We start from the raw sequence: 18,216 nt of genomic DNA, 5'->3' as shown, positions 1-18,216 counted from the left end.
AACTCCATGTACCTTTATCTTATGCAGCAACCTTTTGTGAGGCACCTTATCGAATGCCTTCTGGAAATCTAAATACACCACATCACCGGTTCCCCTCTGTCAACCGCACTCGTTATATCCTCAAAGAATTCCAGTAGATTAGTCAAACATGACTTTCCCTTCATGAATCCATGCTGCGTCTGCTTGATTGAACCATTCTTTTCCAGGCGTCCTGCTATTTCTTCCTTAATGATAGATTCCAGCATTTTCCCAACTACGGATGTTAAGCTAACTACGGATGTTAAGCCTGAGCAGCACTGGAAGGATGTATTGTAATTGGTCCACTTACATTCTGCATTGATTGAACTGATCCCATCAGTTGGAAAATCTGTCTTTTATTTAATCTAATCTCTGATTAGCTTAAAATTATTTGCATTGAATAAGTTATCACATATACAACTGCTTAAAGTAACTTCAAAATCGAGTGCCTGCTTTAAGGTAATTCAAGATAGAATCATAGCATGATATGAACAAGTTTCTGATCTAACATTTCACAGCGAATGACTCAGATTATAAACATTAACAACTGTTTTCTTAAATATTAATTATAAAGAAATGTATTATAATTTAGATTGAATATGCTATTTTGTTGTCTGAAACTGCTGATGGCATCGTTAAGTGGTGTAAACCTGAGTGAATTCAGAATCAGGTATGGTCGAACTGTCCAACTGCCCAGGAGTTACGGTGTTCATCGCTGTAACATGATCGCAGTCTGGTGTATCTTTGATTGGGATGAAGTTAAAATGCTGAACAGGGTGCCTGTGGCAACATCTCACCTTGAGAGAGAGGAAGATTCAGAAGCTGCTTGGTCTTAATAGAATTCGAGTAGAATTATTGCTGAATTTTCCACAGTGCAGGCAGTTTCCACCCAGCAGCTGTCTTTTTAACAGCACCTCAGGTCGATTTAAAATCGTTTGGTTTTCAGTTACAGGGAATAAAATGCACAGCTTGATTGGGACTATAAACAAAAATTGATTCCAATTTTGTTGTGGTTAACGTAAAACATTACAGGCAAAGTTCTCCATAAAATGAAGTGAGAGATTGTGGACTTTTCACATCACAGTTGGCCCTGGCGTCTATGTTGGCTTTGGTACCACAGGCGGTTCCAAGCATTCTTTGACTTTTTCCACAATTGTTGATATCTCTGCCATTGCCCCCAAACCTACAAAATAAACAAAACACAGCAGTTACACAAGTGTCCAGTCAGACCACTAACCTGTGAATGAACAGTAACCTCATACAATATAGCCCAAAAAATAACTTTTATACAGAATATTATATGAGCAGCTGAGATAATAGGCAGAATTTTCCGATTTGTTTGGCGAAGTGTTGTTTCAGGAAGGAAAAGTGGGGTGTAGCCTGCCGGTGGCATTGGTGGGTTTTCCCACCATATTTTAGACAGTCAGGGAAAAAAAGTTTGCACTGGTTTCACGCCCTGTCCGTATTGGGTGGCTTTTGATTTGTCCTCTCCGCTATCAGTGGCACGTTCTCCAGCACTTGTTCCAAGCCCACCATAGAGAGTGGCTGCAAGGGAGTCTGCCCCAAGATTCAATGGGATGTCCCTTACCAGAATGCTGCACGCCGTTGAGGAGAGACGCCACATCTTGAAGCCACAGACGGGGAGCGGAACCTTCAACAAGGTCACCATGGAAGGAGGTGGCAGGGCTGGTAAGCGCCAGCTCCCATCAGAGGAGGAAGGGCAATCAATGCCAGAAGAGGATGAATGATCTCCTCCGTTCAGCCAGGGTAAGTCACTCTCCTCTCACCCATTCACACACCCACAGGGAGCTCAGCCACTGCCATCTCAAGGGACACCATCACTCACTCGCTCTCCTACACATTTCCTCATCTCCCCTGCAAAAAATGAGATTTCATTGGTGCCCCGGTTTCAGTGCAGCCAGCTTTACCGGCGTGTTTAGGCTCCACCCCTCAAAATGACAGCATGACATCACGTTGCCGGAGGTGGGCTTTTCAACGTGGGTGGAGGAGGGGGGTTGCAGCACGGAATCTTGCTCATGAGATTCTAATGCATGTAAATAGGGCATCCGACGAACTCCATTTTACATCGCGAGTGATAGTGATAGGGTGGGGGAAAATTGTTCCAGGAAATCTTGTTTTTTTTGGCTCTGGTGAGACTTTGTGCCCGTCGTCATTTACACCGGCGCAAACAGGGGCGCAAAATCCCAGCCCAGTGTGGAACTGCTAGTTACATAAATTGCCCATCACCAGCAGTTTGTTTGTTTAGTAGTATGTTTAAAGTAAGCTTCCAGTGTTGAGTCGACTGATGCCTGTTTTAGTAAAATGGACCACCCACTGTTGTGGAGCTTATGACTAAGATGGAGTCATAATGCCTCACAGGAGAAAGTAAAACTCCTGAAATTATTCCAATTCAGTTTCCATTGAATAATGTACAATGTGACGCTACTGTGCCTTTAAGAAGTCTATTTTTAATCATCTTCTCTGCAGTTTGTAAGCAACCCTGTTGTATTTTGTTATCAACACCCTGAGGTCTGTAGTGGCATCTTTTATTGTTGTTAGAGTTATATAAAAGGCTTTTTGTTTATTTTTAATCTGGGCCTAATGCGATGTCCTGGCGTTTTACGAGCCTTTTGAATTGTTGGGGGGGCGGGGGGAAGAATGATTGACAGGTCAGATGGAAAGCATTCTTTACTTTCAGTTTTGGCTGCTGGCTAGTCAGAAGCTGTTGGACTCCAGACTAAAAAGCAGTATTTCTGTCTCTCCCTGATATTAGAAATTCTGCTGGCTGGTCAGAAGTAGTTGTTCTTACTTTTCTAGAGTGAAAATTTTGCTGTGGGTAGTTTGCTAGCTAGAGGCCAGCAGTGACACTCTCTCTACCTCAAGGTGCTGGGAGTTCCAGAACGGAGAAGCCAGAGTTTCAATTCTCCATCCAAAGGACTAATTCGCAGCAGGTGTTGCAGAGCAATAAACTCCAGCATCACATGAGCATTCTTGTTTTCTGTGCTAAACTTGGGAAGGGTGTATTGTAAGAGTCTTTGGAACAGTACATGGTTCTTTTTTGTTTGTAATTGGTAAAAGTTTTCACTAATTTTCTTTCTATGTGTTAACTGTACTCTTAAATAAACTTTGTTTGATAAAAGCTCCCTCGTGGGTTGTTTGAATCATATCTGGAGTGAAACATCTTATGCTTACCCATGCCAAATTCAAAGTGCAAAACCTATGGTCTAGGCTGACTTCATAAAATACCTTGGAGCTTCCGACCTTGGAATATAACAACAAGGAGGACATGTTACCACTTTCCAATGTTATGACTGGGGAGAGAGGCAAACTGAACTCTTTTATTTTTCTTGCTGTCTGTGCACAACCGACTCAAGAACAGCTTCTTCCCTGCTGCTGTCAGACTTTTGAATGGACCTGCCTCACATTAAGTTGATCTTTCTCTACACCTTAGCCATGACTGTAACACTACATTCTGCACTCTCTCATTTCCTTCTCTATGAATGGTATGCTTTGTCTGTATAGCGCGCAAGAAACAATACTTTTCACTGTATACTAATACATGTGACAATAATAAATCAAATCATAGGCACAGGTGTTTTAATTTTTTGAAATAAACCATGGCGTATTTCCCCAAACCTCTATTTGTGAAATCAATTTAAAATGGACTTGCAGCAAACTCTCTTTAGGGTTAAATCAGCAGTACTGTTCGTTCATACATTCAAACCCCGAGAATGGTCATTGCAACTACCTACACACACAGACAAGTTTTATAACTAGGAATACCTTAAAACAACCACCCCCCCCCACCCCAGTCCGATCTATGGATATTAATTCACATGAATGTCAGAGTCCAGAATGTCACAGAACAGTGAAGGTTCCTTCACATAGGAGTTAAAGTTCAGGTATGTCTAGCTAGCTGACAGTGAGAGTTGCTGAATTAATGATAGTTTTAACATATTAGACAATGATGACCTAAGTTCAGGAAACCAGAATGTAGGAGCAGTTAATGTTGAGGTGAGAAATGATGAAGGCAAGAAGTGGGAATGGTGAACAGGCCCGCTAATTGTAACTATATGGTGTGGCACAGGATAAAGGAAGAGATAATGGAAACTTGTCAGAAAGGGACGGTGATAATCATGGAGGATTTTAATCCACATACAGATTGGAAACATCAGATGGGCAAAAATATCGGGCAGTAGAGAATGACAAAAAGCTTAAGGAGGAGGGAAAAATTAGTATGAAAGAAAGATAATGAGAAATACAAAGACGGATAGTAATGAGTTTCTATTGATATTTAAATAAGAAAAGAGATAACAAATGGTTTGGTGGCCTAATAGATGGCGAATCTGGGGGAATTAATAATGGAAAATAAAGAGATGGCAGATTAACTGAACAGGTATTTTGCATCTGTCTTCACTATAGAGGGTGTAAGTAATATCCCAGAGACAGCTATAAATCAGGAAATGGGAGAAACTCCAGAAAATTACATTCATCGGAGTAGTGGTACTTAGCAAGTTGTTAAGAGCTGCAGGCTGAAAAATTCCCTGGTCCTAATGTTCTTCATCCTAGGATCTTAAAAGAAGTGGATAGTGAGATAGTTGATACACTGGTTTTAATTTTCCAAAATTCTCTAAATTCGGCAAAGGCACCATTAGAAAATAGAAAATGTAATTCCTTTATTTAGAAGGGAGAGAGACATAAAGCAGGAAACTGTATATCAGTTAGCTGAACATCTGTCATTGACAAAATGTTGGAAGCTATTATTAAAGATGTAATAGAGGGCACTTAGAAACGTTCAGGACAATCTGGTTTTGTGAAAGGGAAATGATATTTAACCAATGCATTGATGTTCTTCGAAGGAGACAAGGATGCTGTGGATAAAGGGGGACTAGTAGATGTACTGTACTTAGATTGGATATAGAGGGACCAGTAGATGTGCTGTACTTAGATTGGATATAGGGGGACCAGTAGATATACTGTACTTCGATTTCCAGAAGGCATTTGATAAGGCACCATATGAAATGTTATTGCAGAAAATAAAAGATGAAAATATATTGGCATGGATAGAAGACTGGTTAGCTATCAGGAAACAGACTGTAAGCATAAATAGATCTTTTTCTTTTTATTCATTTATGGGATATGAGCGTCACTGAATAGGCAAGCATTTATTGCCCATCCCTAATCGTCCTCAGGAAGGTGGCGGTGAGCTGTCTTCTTGAACCGCTGCAGTTCCTGTGGACTGCCGGCAGGAGTGGGAGGAGCCTTGTGTGGAGCATGGTCCAGTTGGGCCAAGTGGCCTGTTCACATTCTATGCAAGTTATTTTGCAACATTACTCCATGTAACAAGGCACAGCATAGTATTAGAAATGATCAGGATTCAAGTGGGATGCAGATAAATTGATTTATCTCTTGCTAATTCCATGGTTTCTTCAATCTGTAATAGTTGTCGTGACACTGATGTTGAGTCAGTGTGACTTGTCTCTTTAATAAGTTATGAGCGATGCCTGAAATAACGAGGTTTCACTGAGTGTACATTGGTAATTGATGTTCATTCACCATGTATCTGAATAATTTCAATGGAAATGGATTAAGTACACAGTAATGGAACACAAAGAACCATTGCGTGAATATGGTTTGATAGAAACAATAAATCTCATCACCAGATATTCATCAACTCAGAACGCTGGGATGTTTAGGCAAATTGAATTCATTTTGAATAGGCTATATTCACACCATCCCCCTTCCCTGACCCCCGACTTATAATGTAAGGAATTTTATATCAAAAAGGCAAATATATATATTTTTTGGATTTCAGCATATACATTGAAAAGTGGCATAATATCAAATGTTGCACAGTTCAATCATCTCAGTCCCGGGACATCAAAGCAAGAATTCCTCAGGGTACTGTTCTCGGCCCAACCATCCTCAGCTGCTTCATCAAATACCTTTCTTTCATCATAAGGTCAGAACTGGGGATGTTTGCATAATGTTCAGCACCATTCGTGACTCCTCTGATATGAAGCAAGTAACATGTGTCACACAAATGCCAGGCAATGACCATCTCCAATAAGAGAGGGTCTGCCCATCTTTCCTTGGCGTTCAATGGCATTACCATCACTGAATCCCCCAGTATCAACATCTTGGGGGCTACCATTGACCAGAAACTGAACTGGACTAGCCATACAAATACTTTGGCTACAAGAGCAAGCAAGAGGCTGGGAATTCTGCGGTGAGTAACTCAACTCCTGACTCCCCAAAAGCCTGTCCTCATCTACAAGGCAGAAGTCAGGAGTGTGATGGAATACTCTCCATTTGTCTGGATGAGTGCGGCTCCAACAAGCTTGATACCATCCAGGTCAAAGCTGCCAGCTTGATTGGCACATTCAACATTCACTCCCTGCACACCGACGCACCGTGGCAGTAGTGTGTGCCATCTACAAGATGCACTGCAGCAACTCACCAAGGCTCTTGCAACAGCACCTTCCTTAAGCATTCATACAATAATCCAAAGTGACAAAGTCATAAACGTAACAGTGGAAATTGAATTCTAAAGACTGTGAACTGTTTAACATTAGTAAAGAGCTCTGTATGTCACTGGCTTTTTAATATTAAAATGTATCATTTAGCTACATGTACTGAGTTTCATTGTCCAAAGAGAAATGTAGAGCCAACAATATGACTTTGAAGTAAAAACCTGTGCTATTCCCAAGTACCACACTAAATCCAATAATGTAAAGATACCTCACAGTGTACAACAATTAACTGGTTTGAAATTAAACCAATTTATAATTAAAACTTGATTTATCTTTCCAAACATTATTAAACTCTCAAACTGAAGCCGCTGTCAGCTTTCTAGTAAGCTAAAAGCTCATTCTCATATTCATACAAAACCGGCTGAACACATTTTGGCTGACAAAATTAGTCACTGAGCTACAGAGGATGATAGGGCATGTGATCAAAAACTTGGTCAAATAGGTGGGTTTTAAGAAGTGTCTTACAGCAGGAGAGAGAGGGAGGCAGAGATGCTTGAGGAAGGAATCCCAGAGTTTAAGGTCTAGATAGCTACTAATGAAGGGGCAACTGAAATAGGCATAATTATTGGACTTAAACTGAGTAAAGGCAATAGGACAAATAAATCAAGGAAAAGAGGTGCTCCTTAGTACAAAAACTGCATTATTGCAGAGCCGCACTATTTAGATATACTGTTACAGGCTCCCTGAAGTACGATTGCTAATTCAAAATTAAATGGCGTGAGGAAGACAAAATATAATCCCAACCAAAATATAATCATTTCAACAATATAACAAAAACAATTTACTTCAGTCGAAACTGGTATAAAATTCAGAATCCGAATCAAATCCATAAATTATTACACAGAAATCATCGGGGAGAAAAAAACCAATCCATTTGGAGCCTTCCTGTCTTGCCTGCATCCATAGTGACTACGTTGCACTTGGAATATAGTGTTCAATTCTGGTCGCCACACTACCAGAAGGATGTAGAGGCTTTGGAGAGGGTACAGAAAAGGTCTACCAGGATATTGCCTGGTATGGAGGACATTAGCTGTGAGGAGGGGTTGGAGAAACTTGGTTTGTTCTCACTGGAACAACGGAGAGTGAGGGGCAACCTGATAGAAGTCTACAAGGTTATGAGGGGCATGGACAGAGTGGATAATCAGAAGCTTTCTCCCAGGGTGGAAGAGTCAATTACTCAGGGCCATAGGTTTAAGGTGCAAGGGGCAAGGTTTAAAGGAGATGTACAAGGCAGGTTTTCTTTATATAGAGGGTGATGGGTACCTGGAACTCGCTGCCGGGGGAGGTAGTGGAATCAGATACGATAGTGACTTTTAAGGAGTGTCTGGACAAATATATGACTAGGATGGGAATAGAGGGATATGGTCCCCGGAAGGATAGGGGGTTTTAGTTCATGGTCGGTGCAGGCTTGGAGGGCCGAAGGGCCTATTCCTGTGCTGTAATTTTCTTTGTTCTTTGTCGCTAACAGTTTGATTGCTGTATAAGGATTTTTTCACGAGAGAGGAATCTTCAAGATTAAATGTAACAGCAAAACATCAGCAAATTTCAATAGCTGCCTCGTCATCAAATCTTTGTAAAATACATTCAGTAGTGACAGGCTAGAGGCACAGTTGAAAAACTATAATTGAAAGCTTTCAAGTTAGTGCTCACCGTACCTACTCTCCTTTAAATCACAGAATCATACAGCCTAGAAGGAGGTCCTTCTACCCATTGTTCCTATGTCGTTCTTTAAATTAGTCCCACGCCCCTGCTTTTTCCCCAAAGCCTTTCAATTTATTTTCCTTTTCAAGTATTTAGTCAATTCCCCTTTGAAAGTTATTGTTGAATCTGCTTCCACACCCTTTTTTGGGCAGTCCAGATCGCAATAACTCATTGCGTAATAAAACTCGCCCCATCTCGCAGGGGAAAAACCCCAGTGCAAATATTCGAGTGCAAATATTTAAGACACGCACGAAGTGTCCTGTCTCTCATATTCCAGAGGTGTGAATCAGATTTAAATCAACAGGGTCATAATTCTGTTCAACTAATGGATCAAGGGACATCTAGCCATCATATGCAGTGTTCACAAACAGTTGAGTCAGCCATTTAGACATCCACAGGCTTGTGTCGAAGCCAATTTCAATTTAACATTTTCCTTCCTTTTGTACACTTCACACTACAAAACACTGAATTTACAGCCAGGGAAGCATCAGTTGGAATGAGTAACTGTGTCAGACAGAGAAAGGGAGCTGAACTATAGCTTATGGTTGAAATGAAGAAATGTGAAACGCTTGCCGCAAGCTAGGAATGTAACTACTGATATATGGCAGACACTCAGCTCCCCTGCACAGGCTAGCACTGCAACTCCTCCAGGCACTCTCCTGATAACATCATTGCCATTTAATTGAGTCACATACAGCAGGAATAATTCTAAAAGATCCCTAATGATTTGATTGCTGTTTCCGGATGCTTTTTCACCATGTAGAGGAATCTTAGAAGTTAAATCTGACAGCAAAATATAAGCAAATATTAATACCTGCCTCTTCAATTCCTTGTAAAATACCTTCTGTACTGACAGGCTAGAGCACAATTGAATAGTTATCATAGAATCTCTACAGTGCAGGAGGAGGCCATTTGTCCCATCAAGCCTGCACCGACAACAATGCCACCCAGCCCTATCCCCGTAACCCCACGTTTTTACCCTGCTAATTCCGCTAACATCAAGGGTCAATTTAACATGGCCAATCAACCTAACCCGCACATCTATGGAATGTGGGAGGGAACCGGAGTATCCGGAGGAAACCCACGCAGACACGGTGAGAATATGTAAACTCCACACAGTCACCCGAGGCCGGAATTGAAACCGGGTCCCTGGTGTTGTGAGGCAGCGGTGCTAACCACTGTGCCACCATGGTCGAGCCATTTGCCTCAGCGTAGTAGCTCCAAGTTAAGCCCCGGAACTGGAGTGCGGAAATAAACAGGTTAGCAATGGTAGCGCAGTTGAGCCACTTGATCCTGCTGAGTGCGGACAAACTTCAAGGGGGACTGAACAGAATTAGCACTTTCAATAGGTGTCAAAGGTAACTGCCAGAGGTACCCAAATATTGCCTTGTGGTCAATATGATGCCAATATATTTTGGGCATCTTCGGAGTGCAAGACATAGTCCCCCAGAACTGGACCATTTTTCACAACAAGGACCAATTTCTGCTCCAGAATTTGTTTAAGGAAATCTTTTGCCTCATCTGGAATTCCAACCCTAACTTTGGCATGGTTCCACTGAGAGGGAGGGATACTACCAGATGGCATTGAACAACTAAACGACAAATTCAAATGTGGCTTCAGATTATTGGTACAGTTCCATATAATCAAATAATGCACTGGCTTCAGAGCTTACTGTCAGAAAAGGAGAGACATTAAGGTTGTGGTTGTAATGTAGCTATTAGACTGGCTGTGACAGGGTCAAGTTTTAAGTCGGGTCCATCCTGTTTACATTGCCTTACTTGTAATTTATCCAGGAATGGATTCAGTGTAATACTGGTAAATTTTAAATGTACTGAGAATGTCGCCAAGGAGGACATTAAGGAAGGAAAATAAAGATACCTTGTGTTCTTAGGGAGCGGGGCTGGTGCGGAGGTAAGGCATGCAATATTGAGGAGGTGGAAGTACCTGGTCTTGATGAGTTGGATATAGGATTTGAATCTCGGCTCTGGGTCATACAGAACGGGGAACGTGTGTTATCTGGTAGAGAGGTGGAATCAACAGATTGTGTTTCTCATGGGCTGAAAATGAAGCATTCAGTCTTCCAACTGTTCACAGTAGGGAATTCCAGCTCCACAAGCGAGTGTGACACATGTCTTGCAGCGATTTGCTAGGCTATGTTACAGGGCAATTAAGAGCCAGCTACATCGCTGCATGTCTGGAGTCACATATAAGCCAGATAAGGATGGTAGGTTTCCCTTACTAAAGGGCATTAGTGACTCATCAGGCGACCATCAGTCCAACAGTCCAAATTGCCATGGGATTAAGGAAAGTGGTGGAGAGGTAAAATTGCACATCGGATACATCTTGTGCAGGTTGGGTGGATTGTCCATGCTGGGTTGACCCTTAGTGTCAGGGGGACGTGGGGTTATGGGGATAGGGTCTGTTTCGGATTGTTGTCAGTGCAGGCTTGATAGGCCGGGTGGCCTCTTTCTGCACTGTAGTGATTCTATTTAATCTATTTATATTCTATCTGGAAGCTCACTTCATGCCTGTAAATGGGTTGCACTGGGGTAGAAGCAGCAAGGGTGAATCTTTAGGAAAGTGACCGCTTGGGAGGTAGAAACATGCTGGTTGTGTTGGTATATAGGTAGGAATACAAACATGCAGGGGAGTTTGACTGTGGATCACAGAGAAGTGATGGGGGTGATGGTGTGGCAAATGATAAAGTGCGAGGGCACAACCTCAGGCGAAAGGGACGATCCTTTAAAACAGAGATGAGGAGGAATTTCTTCAGCCAGAAAGTGGTGAATCAGTGGAACCCTTTGCCGCAGAAGGCTGTGGAGGCCAGGTCATTTAGTGCCTTTAAGGCAGAGATAGATAGGTTCTTGATTGATAAGGAGATCAGGGGTTATGGGGAAAAGGCAGGAGAATGGGGATGAGAAAAAAAATCAGCCATGATTGAATGGCGGAGCAGACTCGATGGGCCGAGTGGCCTAATTCTACTCCTACGTCTTATGGTCACAGACAGCATCACTGGCAATTCTGACCAGGGCTGTCTCAATTTAGCAAACAGGCCACAAATCAATTGTGAAAGAAAAGCTGTGGGAGATGAGATGCAGCTATTCAAGATCCACAGACAAAGAGGAACAGCTAGAGAACTGGTACCTGCAACAAAACTGATGGATCAAATGTCATTTTTTGGAGGGAGAGGGGTAATGATAGGGTTTTATGAGGATCAGTGCCGGAAGAACAAGGCAGTAACAACACAATTGAGTACAGGTCATTAGCCCCAACATTAGAAATGTAAGTCCATCATAAAACCTCCCAGAGCAAATCCACTCACACAGTGTACATTGTTGCCTGTCTGGAGTCACATATAGGCCAGAATTGGTAAGGACAGATCACTAAGTTATTTGATCGGTAGAATTATTAAGCAGGGAGAAATCAATTTCAAATTCTCTTTAAATAATGAATGCAAAGTCTGAATGTAAATACATAAGAAATATCCATACCTGCAAATGTTCCAGTTCTAGCTTATTTTATTTTTAATTAGTTCAATCCTGCCCAGACAGGCAGCAAATGAATCAAAGTTCTCACTTAAAAAGTACTCACTACTGACAATGAAAACGAACTCGTTTATCATATTTAGACTTGTTCTGTGCCATGAATCTTGATCAGTGTGTGCTTGGATAACAGCCAAGGTTTATGTGCCACTCCTCTCTATTTAGAAGAATGAGATAGCTACCATCCAACAAGCTGCCGTCAGATGCCAAACTTCTATAAAAGCAATTAAAAGATGTGTGAGACCTTGTTGTTCATTGATGGTGTGGCTTCAACTGAGGTGTTTTCAAAAAGACAGATAGGGTGGCAAATGGAATCAGTAAGAGTCCACGGTGGCGCAGTGGTTAGCACTGCTGCCTCAACAGTGCCAGGGACCTGGGTTCAATTCCTGCCTTGGGTCACTGTCTGTGTGGAGTTTGCACGTTCTCCCCGTGTCTGCGTGGGCTTCCTCCGGGTGCTCCGGTTTCCTCCCACAGTCCAAAAAGATGTGCTGGTCAGGTGCATTAGCCATGCTAAATTCTCCTTTAGTGTACCTGGACAGGCGCCGGAGTGTGGCAACCAGGGGGTTTTCACAGTAACTTCATTGCAGTGTTAAGGTAAGCCTACTTGTGACACTAATAAATAAACTTTAAATGCGTACCTGCAGTAATGATTGCCATCTTTGGCTTTACTGATTGAGAGTTTACTCCTTTGTTTAATCACTAGTGCAGAAAGAAACGTAGAATGATATTATAACAGAATGTGTCTTATTTAGGTGTCAGCTGTTGGCAGCACTATCACCTCTGAGTCAGGGGGTTCTGGTTGCTCCAGAGCCACGAGTACAAAATCTAGATTGCTATTCAATTACTGCTGCAAGGTCAGAGTCTCACCTTTCAGATGAGACATTGACCTGACATTTGCATTCTTAGGCAAGTGATCCCACAGCCCTACTTGGAAAGCAGAGCAGCTCTGCCAAGTATCCTAGCCAATACCTAAAAAACAGATTACCTGTTCATGGTCATATTGCTGTTTGGGAGCTCGCTGTGTATAAATTGGCTGCTGCAATCCTTTATCACAACAGTGACTACACTTCAAAAGTATTTCATTGGTTGTAAGGTGCTCTGAAATCTCCTAAAATCACAGAGGGTGTAATGTAATTACTCACATTTCTTACTTTTAAGACAGCCTTTCAATTAATCATAGGATACCTTTCATCTCAAACTTGGAACTCTTATCAGCTTTATAATACAAACATTACACGGTACGGTAGCACAGTGGTTAGCACTGCTGCTTCACAGCTCCAGGGTCCCGGGTTCGATGCTCGGGTCACTGTCTGTGTGGAGTTTGCACATTCTCCTCGTGTCTGCGTGGGTTTCCTCCGGGTGCTCCTGTTTCCTCCCACAGTCCAAAGATGTGCGGGTTAGGTTGATTGGCCAGGTTAAAAATTGCCCCTTCGAGTCCTGGGATGTGTAGGTTAGAGGGATTAGCGGGTAAATATGTGGGGGTAGGGTCTGGGTGGGATTGTGGTTGGTGCAGACTCGATGGGCCGAATGGCCTCCTTCTGCACTGTAGGGTTTCTATGATTACTAACTTGACTGATTTTACATTTTCCCCCAGACACCTCAAAATTAAATCCCCAGACTGAATGGAAAGTTACATTATCTTATCGACATAACATATTAATCACTTGTGATCAACATGCAACCAAGAGTACATATGCTTGCTGATGACAGTTTTAGATTATTATGTCAGTCCATGAGACATCAGAAATGTTATCTTCAGAATCGAATTTCCAAATACGTTGTCAGTTTGACCAACAGTTAGGGTGGGAGATGATATCCCAGAATAGGGTGGCAGTGCCGTACTATTCTTGCTACCAAGCTCCTTTTATGTTCGCCTCAGCCACGGTCACTTGCCGGTGACTCATGATGGAGATCCACTTGTCCCTTTCAGGTGGGTGAGAAAGATGCCATGACACATTCGAACACACTGATTAGGAGCAGGAGTAGGCCCTCATTCCCTCAAATCTGCTCCACCATTTAATAGGATCATGGCTGATCTGATTGTAAGCTCCACTTCACATTCCCAACTTCAACTCCATATTCCCACCTACCCCTGATAACATTTCACAGCCTTGCTTATCAGGTCTGTGAATGTGTCGACATCTGCTTAAAAATATTCAAAGACTCTGCTTCCACTGGCTTTTGAGGAAGAGCGCTCCAAACATACACTATATATTGGGTGGCACGGTGGTTAGCACTGCTGCCTCATAGCGCCAGGGACCCAGGTTCAATTCTGGCTTTGGGTAACTGTGTGGAGTTTGCTCATTCTCTGTGTAGCAGATGCATGGCATTTGCTACCAAATAAACCTGTTGGACTTTAACCTGGTGTTGTTAAAACTCTTACTGTGTTTACCCCAGTCCAACGCCGGCATCTCCACATCATGATCTGGTGAAGACAGGTGGGCTGGAGAGAGTGATACAGAGTGCTGGACTGGTGTTTAAATATGGTGCCAGCAGTTTCGAACCCGCCAGCTGAGGGTGGATGGACAAACCAGCTGTCAGCCAGTCAGGAGAGTTGGAGGGGACTAGGCTGTGCATAATTAATGAGCATCTAAGTGTTGAATCTTGCATGGGACACCACCTTTCCGGTTGGCATGACAGGCCCCGCCTAAGCTGCCGGCCACTGCACTTAGCCTCAAAATGGGAGATTGCCACGTATTCTAAACATAGCCCAGACGAATATGATCAGTTCATGCCGGTTTGAGATAATAGTCTTTCCATGGAAAATATATCCCCAGTGAACATATTGTTTAAACGGTTCTCCTGCTGTTTTGAGACAATGCAGTAACAGCACCCGGCTCCTGCAAGGCTGGTGAAGGTCTGAATGACCCTATTGCTCTCCCTGAGAGTCTCTTACATGTCAATGGCAGGTAATGGCATTTCCCTGGTACCATTGTTCCATGATAGTTTTCCAACAATGTCCAAACCTTTTTGATGAGCCACTGTCTTGTACTAATGTCTGAATTAACCCCTTGCTGCAGTCCTGTGCTGCTGGCTGCAGCTTGGTTCCTGTGCTGTGTAATACAAAACATGAGGTCAAAGCATGTCAATGGGTTTCTGTTTTATATTCCATCAATTTCCCAGATGGAGGGAATTTCAATCCTACACCTGTTTAAGGAATGATATAAAAGATTTGGAAGCAGTTCAGAGAAGATTTACTTGGCTTAATACCTGCAATGGGAGGGTTGCCTTATAAGAATAGGTTGGATAGGCTAGGCCTGTATCCGCTGCAGTTTAGAAGAAGAAAAGGTGACTTGATTGAAACATATGACAGGGTAGAGGTGGAAAGGATGTTTCTCCTGTGGGAGAATCTAAAACTAAGAGTCACTATTTAAAAGTAAGGGGTCACGCATTTACTCACGCATTTAAGACAGAGATGGATTTTCTTTTTCTCTCAGAATCCTAACAGTGCAGAAGGAGGCCATTCGGCCCATCAAGTATACCAACTTTCCGAAAGAGCATCTTAGCCTGGCCCTACCCCCGTAACCCCACATACTTACCCCGCTAATCCCCCTAACCTACACATCTTGGGACACTAAGGGGCGACTTAGCATGGCTAATCCAGCTAACCTACTCTTCTTGGGACAGTAAGGGGGTATTTAGCATGGCCAATCCACCTAACCTGCACATCTTTGGACTGTGGGAGGAAATTGGAGCACCCGGAGGAAATCTATACAGACACATGCATTTGCTAACCTGGTGTTGTTAAAACTCTTACTGTGTTCACCAGATCATGCAGGATGTTCAGAGCCTGAGGAAAAAGACTTGCAGCCTCAAGAAGGAGGCAGCACCAGTTTTTTTTAAAGTTTAAAGTTCAAAGTTTATTTATTAGTGTCACAAGTAGGCTTACCTTAACACTGCAATGAAGTTACTGTGAAAATGTGGGCCCACCGGCATGTCCATCACCCAGGGACAGCTCAAAGAAGCACATCAACCTCATACCTGCAGCCTGGGGTGCTATTGCCCAGGAAATCAGCACAGCCGTAACCGGCCCACGAAACGCCATCCAGTGCAGGAAGTGGATGAATGATCTCATCCGTTCCACCAGGGTAAATCCTCCCTCAGCTCCCTCCACTATGAAACTCCCAGCATGGCATCATGTACTCAAAGGGCTACTCTCTTCATGGATCTCACATATTCAATCATGGATCTCACATGTCAACACTTACTCCCTCAACAAGACCCACCACCACCATCCCATCTGGGTCTTGTTGCTCAAACTCCAATACCAGTCCCGCGAGGGCTGACTACACACAGAGGACACATATTTCACTCAGCCTTTGCTCCATTCCCTCTAATCACAAGTTTTTCATGCAGAGAGTGATGGGTGCCTGGAACACGCTGCCAGAGGAGGTGGTGGAAGCAGGCACATTAGCAACATTTAAGAGGCATCTGGATGGGTACATGAATAGGGAAGGAATAGAGGGATACGGACCGAGTAAGGACAGGAGGTTTTTTTTTAAGTGAGTTTGGGCATCGTGATCGGTACAGACTTGGAGGGGGCCGAAGGGCCTGTTTCTGTGCTGTACTTTTCTTTATTCTTTCTTTTGCTTCCATACATGGCAAATTTGCACAGACCAACTGCAAGCAAGCCCAGACATGGGGAGGGACGGCAGACTTCATTGCCCTCCCTGAGTTTGAGGAGGCTGCTGCAGAGCTTGATGATGAGGACAGAGATCGCTCCTGTGGTGACACAGAGGGAGAAGTGTGTTGGATTATAGACTGCGTTGCAGGAAAATCCATGGTAGGCTACAAAATTTTAAATACCCAGGGGTTTAAAATATTAATGTATTACTGAATGAATGACCTCAGATCAGACTGACAGATTAATAGGAAATTTTCTCTATGAAGACAGAACAAATAAGTAGGAGATCTTTTAATTCAAACATGTATTTCAGATTTTAGAATATATGCAACTACACTTTTGCAAACTTTGGCCAAGGGCAAGCTGTCGCATGGTACGATGGGACGAAACCTGATAAAGCAGACCGCATTCCTAAAAACAATGGATTTGCATAACTGGCATATATCAGCAGATGTTTCAAACAGTATAGCTCTTAATGTTATTTCATGCAAACAGTGTAGTTACTTTATGAATAGAGCATTCAAGCTGTACGAGATAAAACAGCTTCTCTCAGATACGAGAATTCCATTGTCTGGTCTGGCCATGAACACAAATGGGAGTTGATGAGATAGATTAACGAAATCCCACGATGTCAGAAAGTGGAGTGCAATTGGCTGTAGTATATGACAGGCATTAATATTGATTGATTTACAATAATAATAATTGGCTCTGTCTGCTGGAAAGGCGGGAAAGTGATTTTTAAGAAATATATAAATGATCTAATTTAGCTTTTGTAATTTAGATTAAGAGTTGGAAAGCTCAAAACCTTCTCTTCTGAGGAGCCTTAGGCTGAACAATACTGGTTGCCCACCGATCGTTGGTTAATAAAGAGACGTCTTTGGCAAGACACTAGAGTCACGAGTCTTTGTATTTAAGCTAAAGTTTTTTTAGCAATACATGGTCTCTGAGTTAACCCTTCATCATACTGCGTAAGAGGGGGTGGAACAGCTGGAACAGAGTAGAAGGTTAGTGATTAGTGGGATGTAGGAGAGATTGTAACAAAAACGAAGCAAAACTTAAGAACCAGCAACAGATGGCTCGGTGAGGGAGGGGGGAGGAAAGGTTTTTGCATTGGGACAAAAAATGTTAGGGATATATTTTTTAAAATGTAAGGATGGAGGAAAAAGGCTACACTGTAAAGTTGTTGAACTCAATGTTGAGTCCCGAAAGCTCTTTTCAGACAAGGCAGCAACAGACCAAATGTTATTTTCCTTTTAGGTTCTATTTAGTCTGAGATCTTTTAACAATTTGGTATATTGCATCAACATATTAACTTTCAATTATAACTGCAGTTAAATATCATATACACATTAAGCTATATGAGCTAAACTCTACCATCTGGCTATAATGACTGAAGTAGTCATTAAATAAAAAAATTAATTTGCAAACTAAACCACGTTTATTGCAAATGTATTGTAATGTACTATCCCAAACCACTGGTTAGGGGCAAAAGAAGTAATTTATTAATGTTCAGTGTTTGTAGCTATGATTCCATCACTGAACCCAAAGATTATCTGTCAGACCTTTGCAACACGAGTTAACCTGTCCCATGTTTCACTAATATTCAATCATCATTTTACAAAAACAAATTGCTGCAGATGCTAGAAATGCAAATAAACACAAGAGGCGGGATTCTCCAATCTTGTCCATACCCGCCCCACTGCCAGCGAGAATGGAGAATTTGGCGCTCAGCCAAAACTTCACACTGCAGCAGCGCTGGAGAATCCCAGCCGCGGACGAGGTCGGAGGTTTTTGGCG

General features: G+C 42.5%; 1 protein-coding gene across 3 annotated transcripts in view; it reads right to left on the bottom strand.

The window, feature by feature from the left end:
- Nucleotides 1–357: 357 nt before the first annotated feature.
- The window catches only part of ppcdc (phosphopantothenoylcysteine decarboxylase), an 87,230-nt gene continuing 69,371 nt past the window's right edge, over nucleotides 358–18,216 (bottom strand). Inside the window, exon 5 of one of the 3 annotated variants that reach the window (XM_078200117.1) lies at nucleotides 358–1,201. In XM_078200117.1, coding sequence (XP_078056243.1) covers nucleotides 1,116–1,201 — 86 coding nt within the window. In that variant the 3' untranslated portion in view covers nucleotides 358–1,115. Of the gene's footprint in view, nucleotides 1,202–5,145; nucleotides 5,582–16,696; nucleotides 17,407–18,216 lie in introns of those variants that run through there. The other 2 variants (XM_078200119.1, XM_078200118.1) reach the window with 2 other exon arrangements.

Source organism: Mustelus asterias, chromosome 29, assembly GCF_964213995.1.
Source record: "Mustelus asterias chromosome 29, sMusAst1.hap1.1, whole genome shotgun sequence".
NCBI lineage: Eukaryota > Metazoa > Chordata > Chondrichthyes > Carcharhiniformes > Triakidae > Mustelus > Mustelus asterias.
The sequence above is the reverse complement of the archived record's forward strand: the minus strand, read 5'-3'. Positions and strand labels throughout refer to the sequence as shown.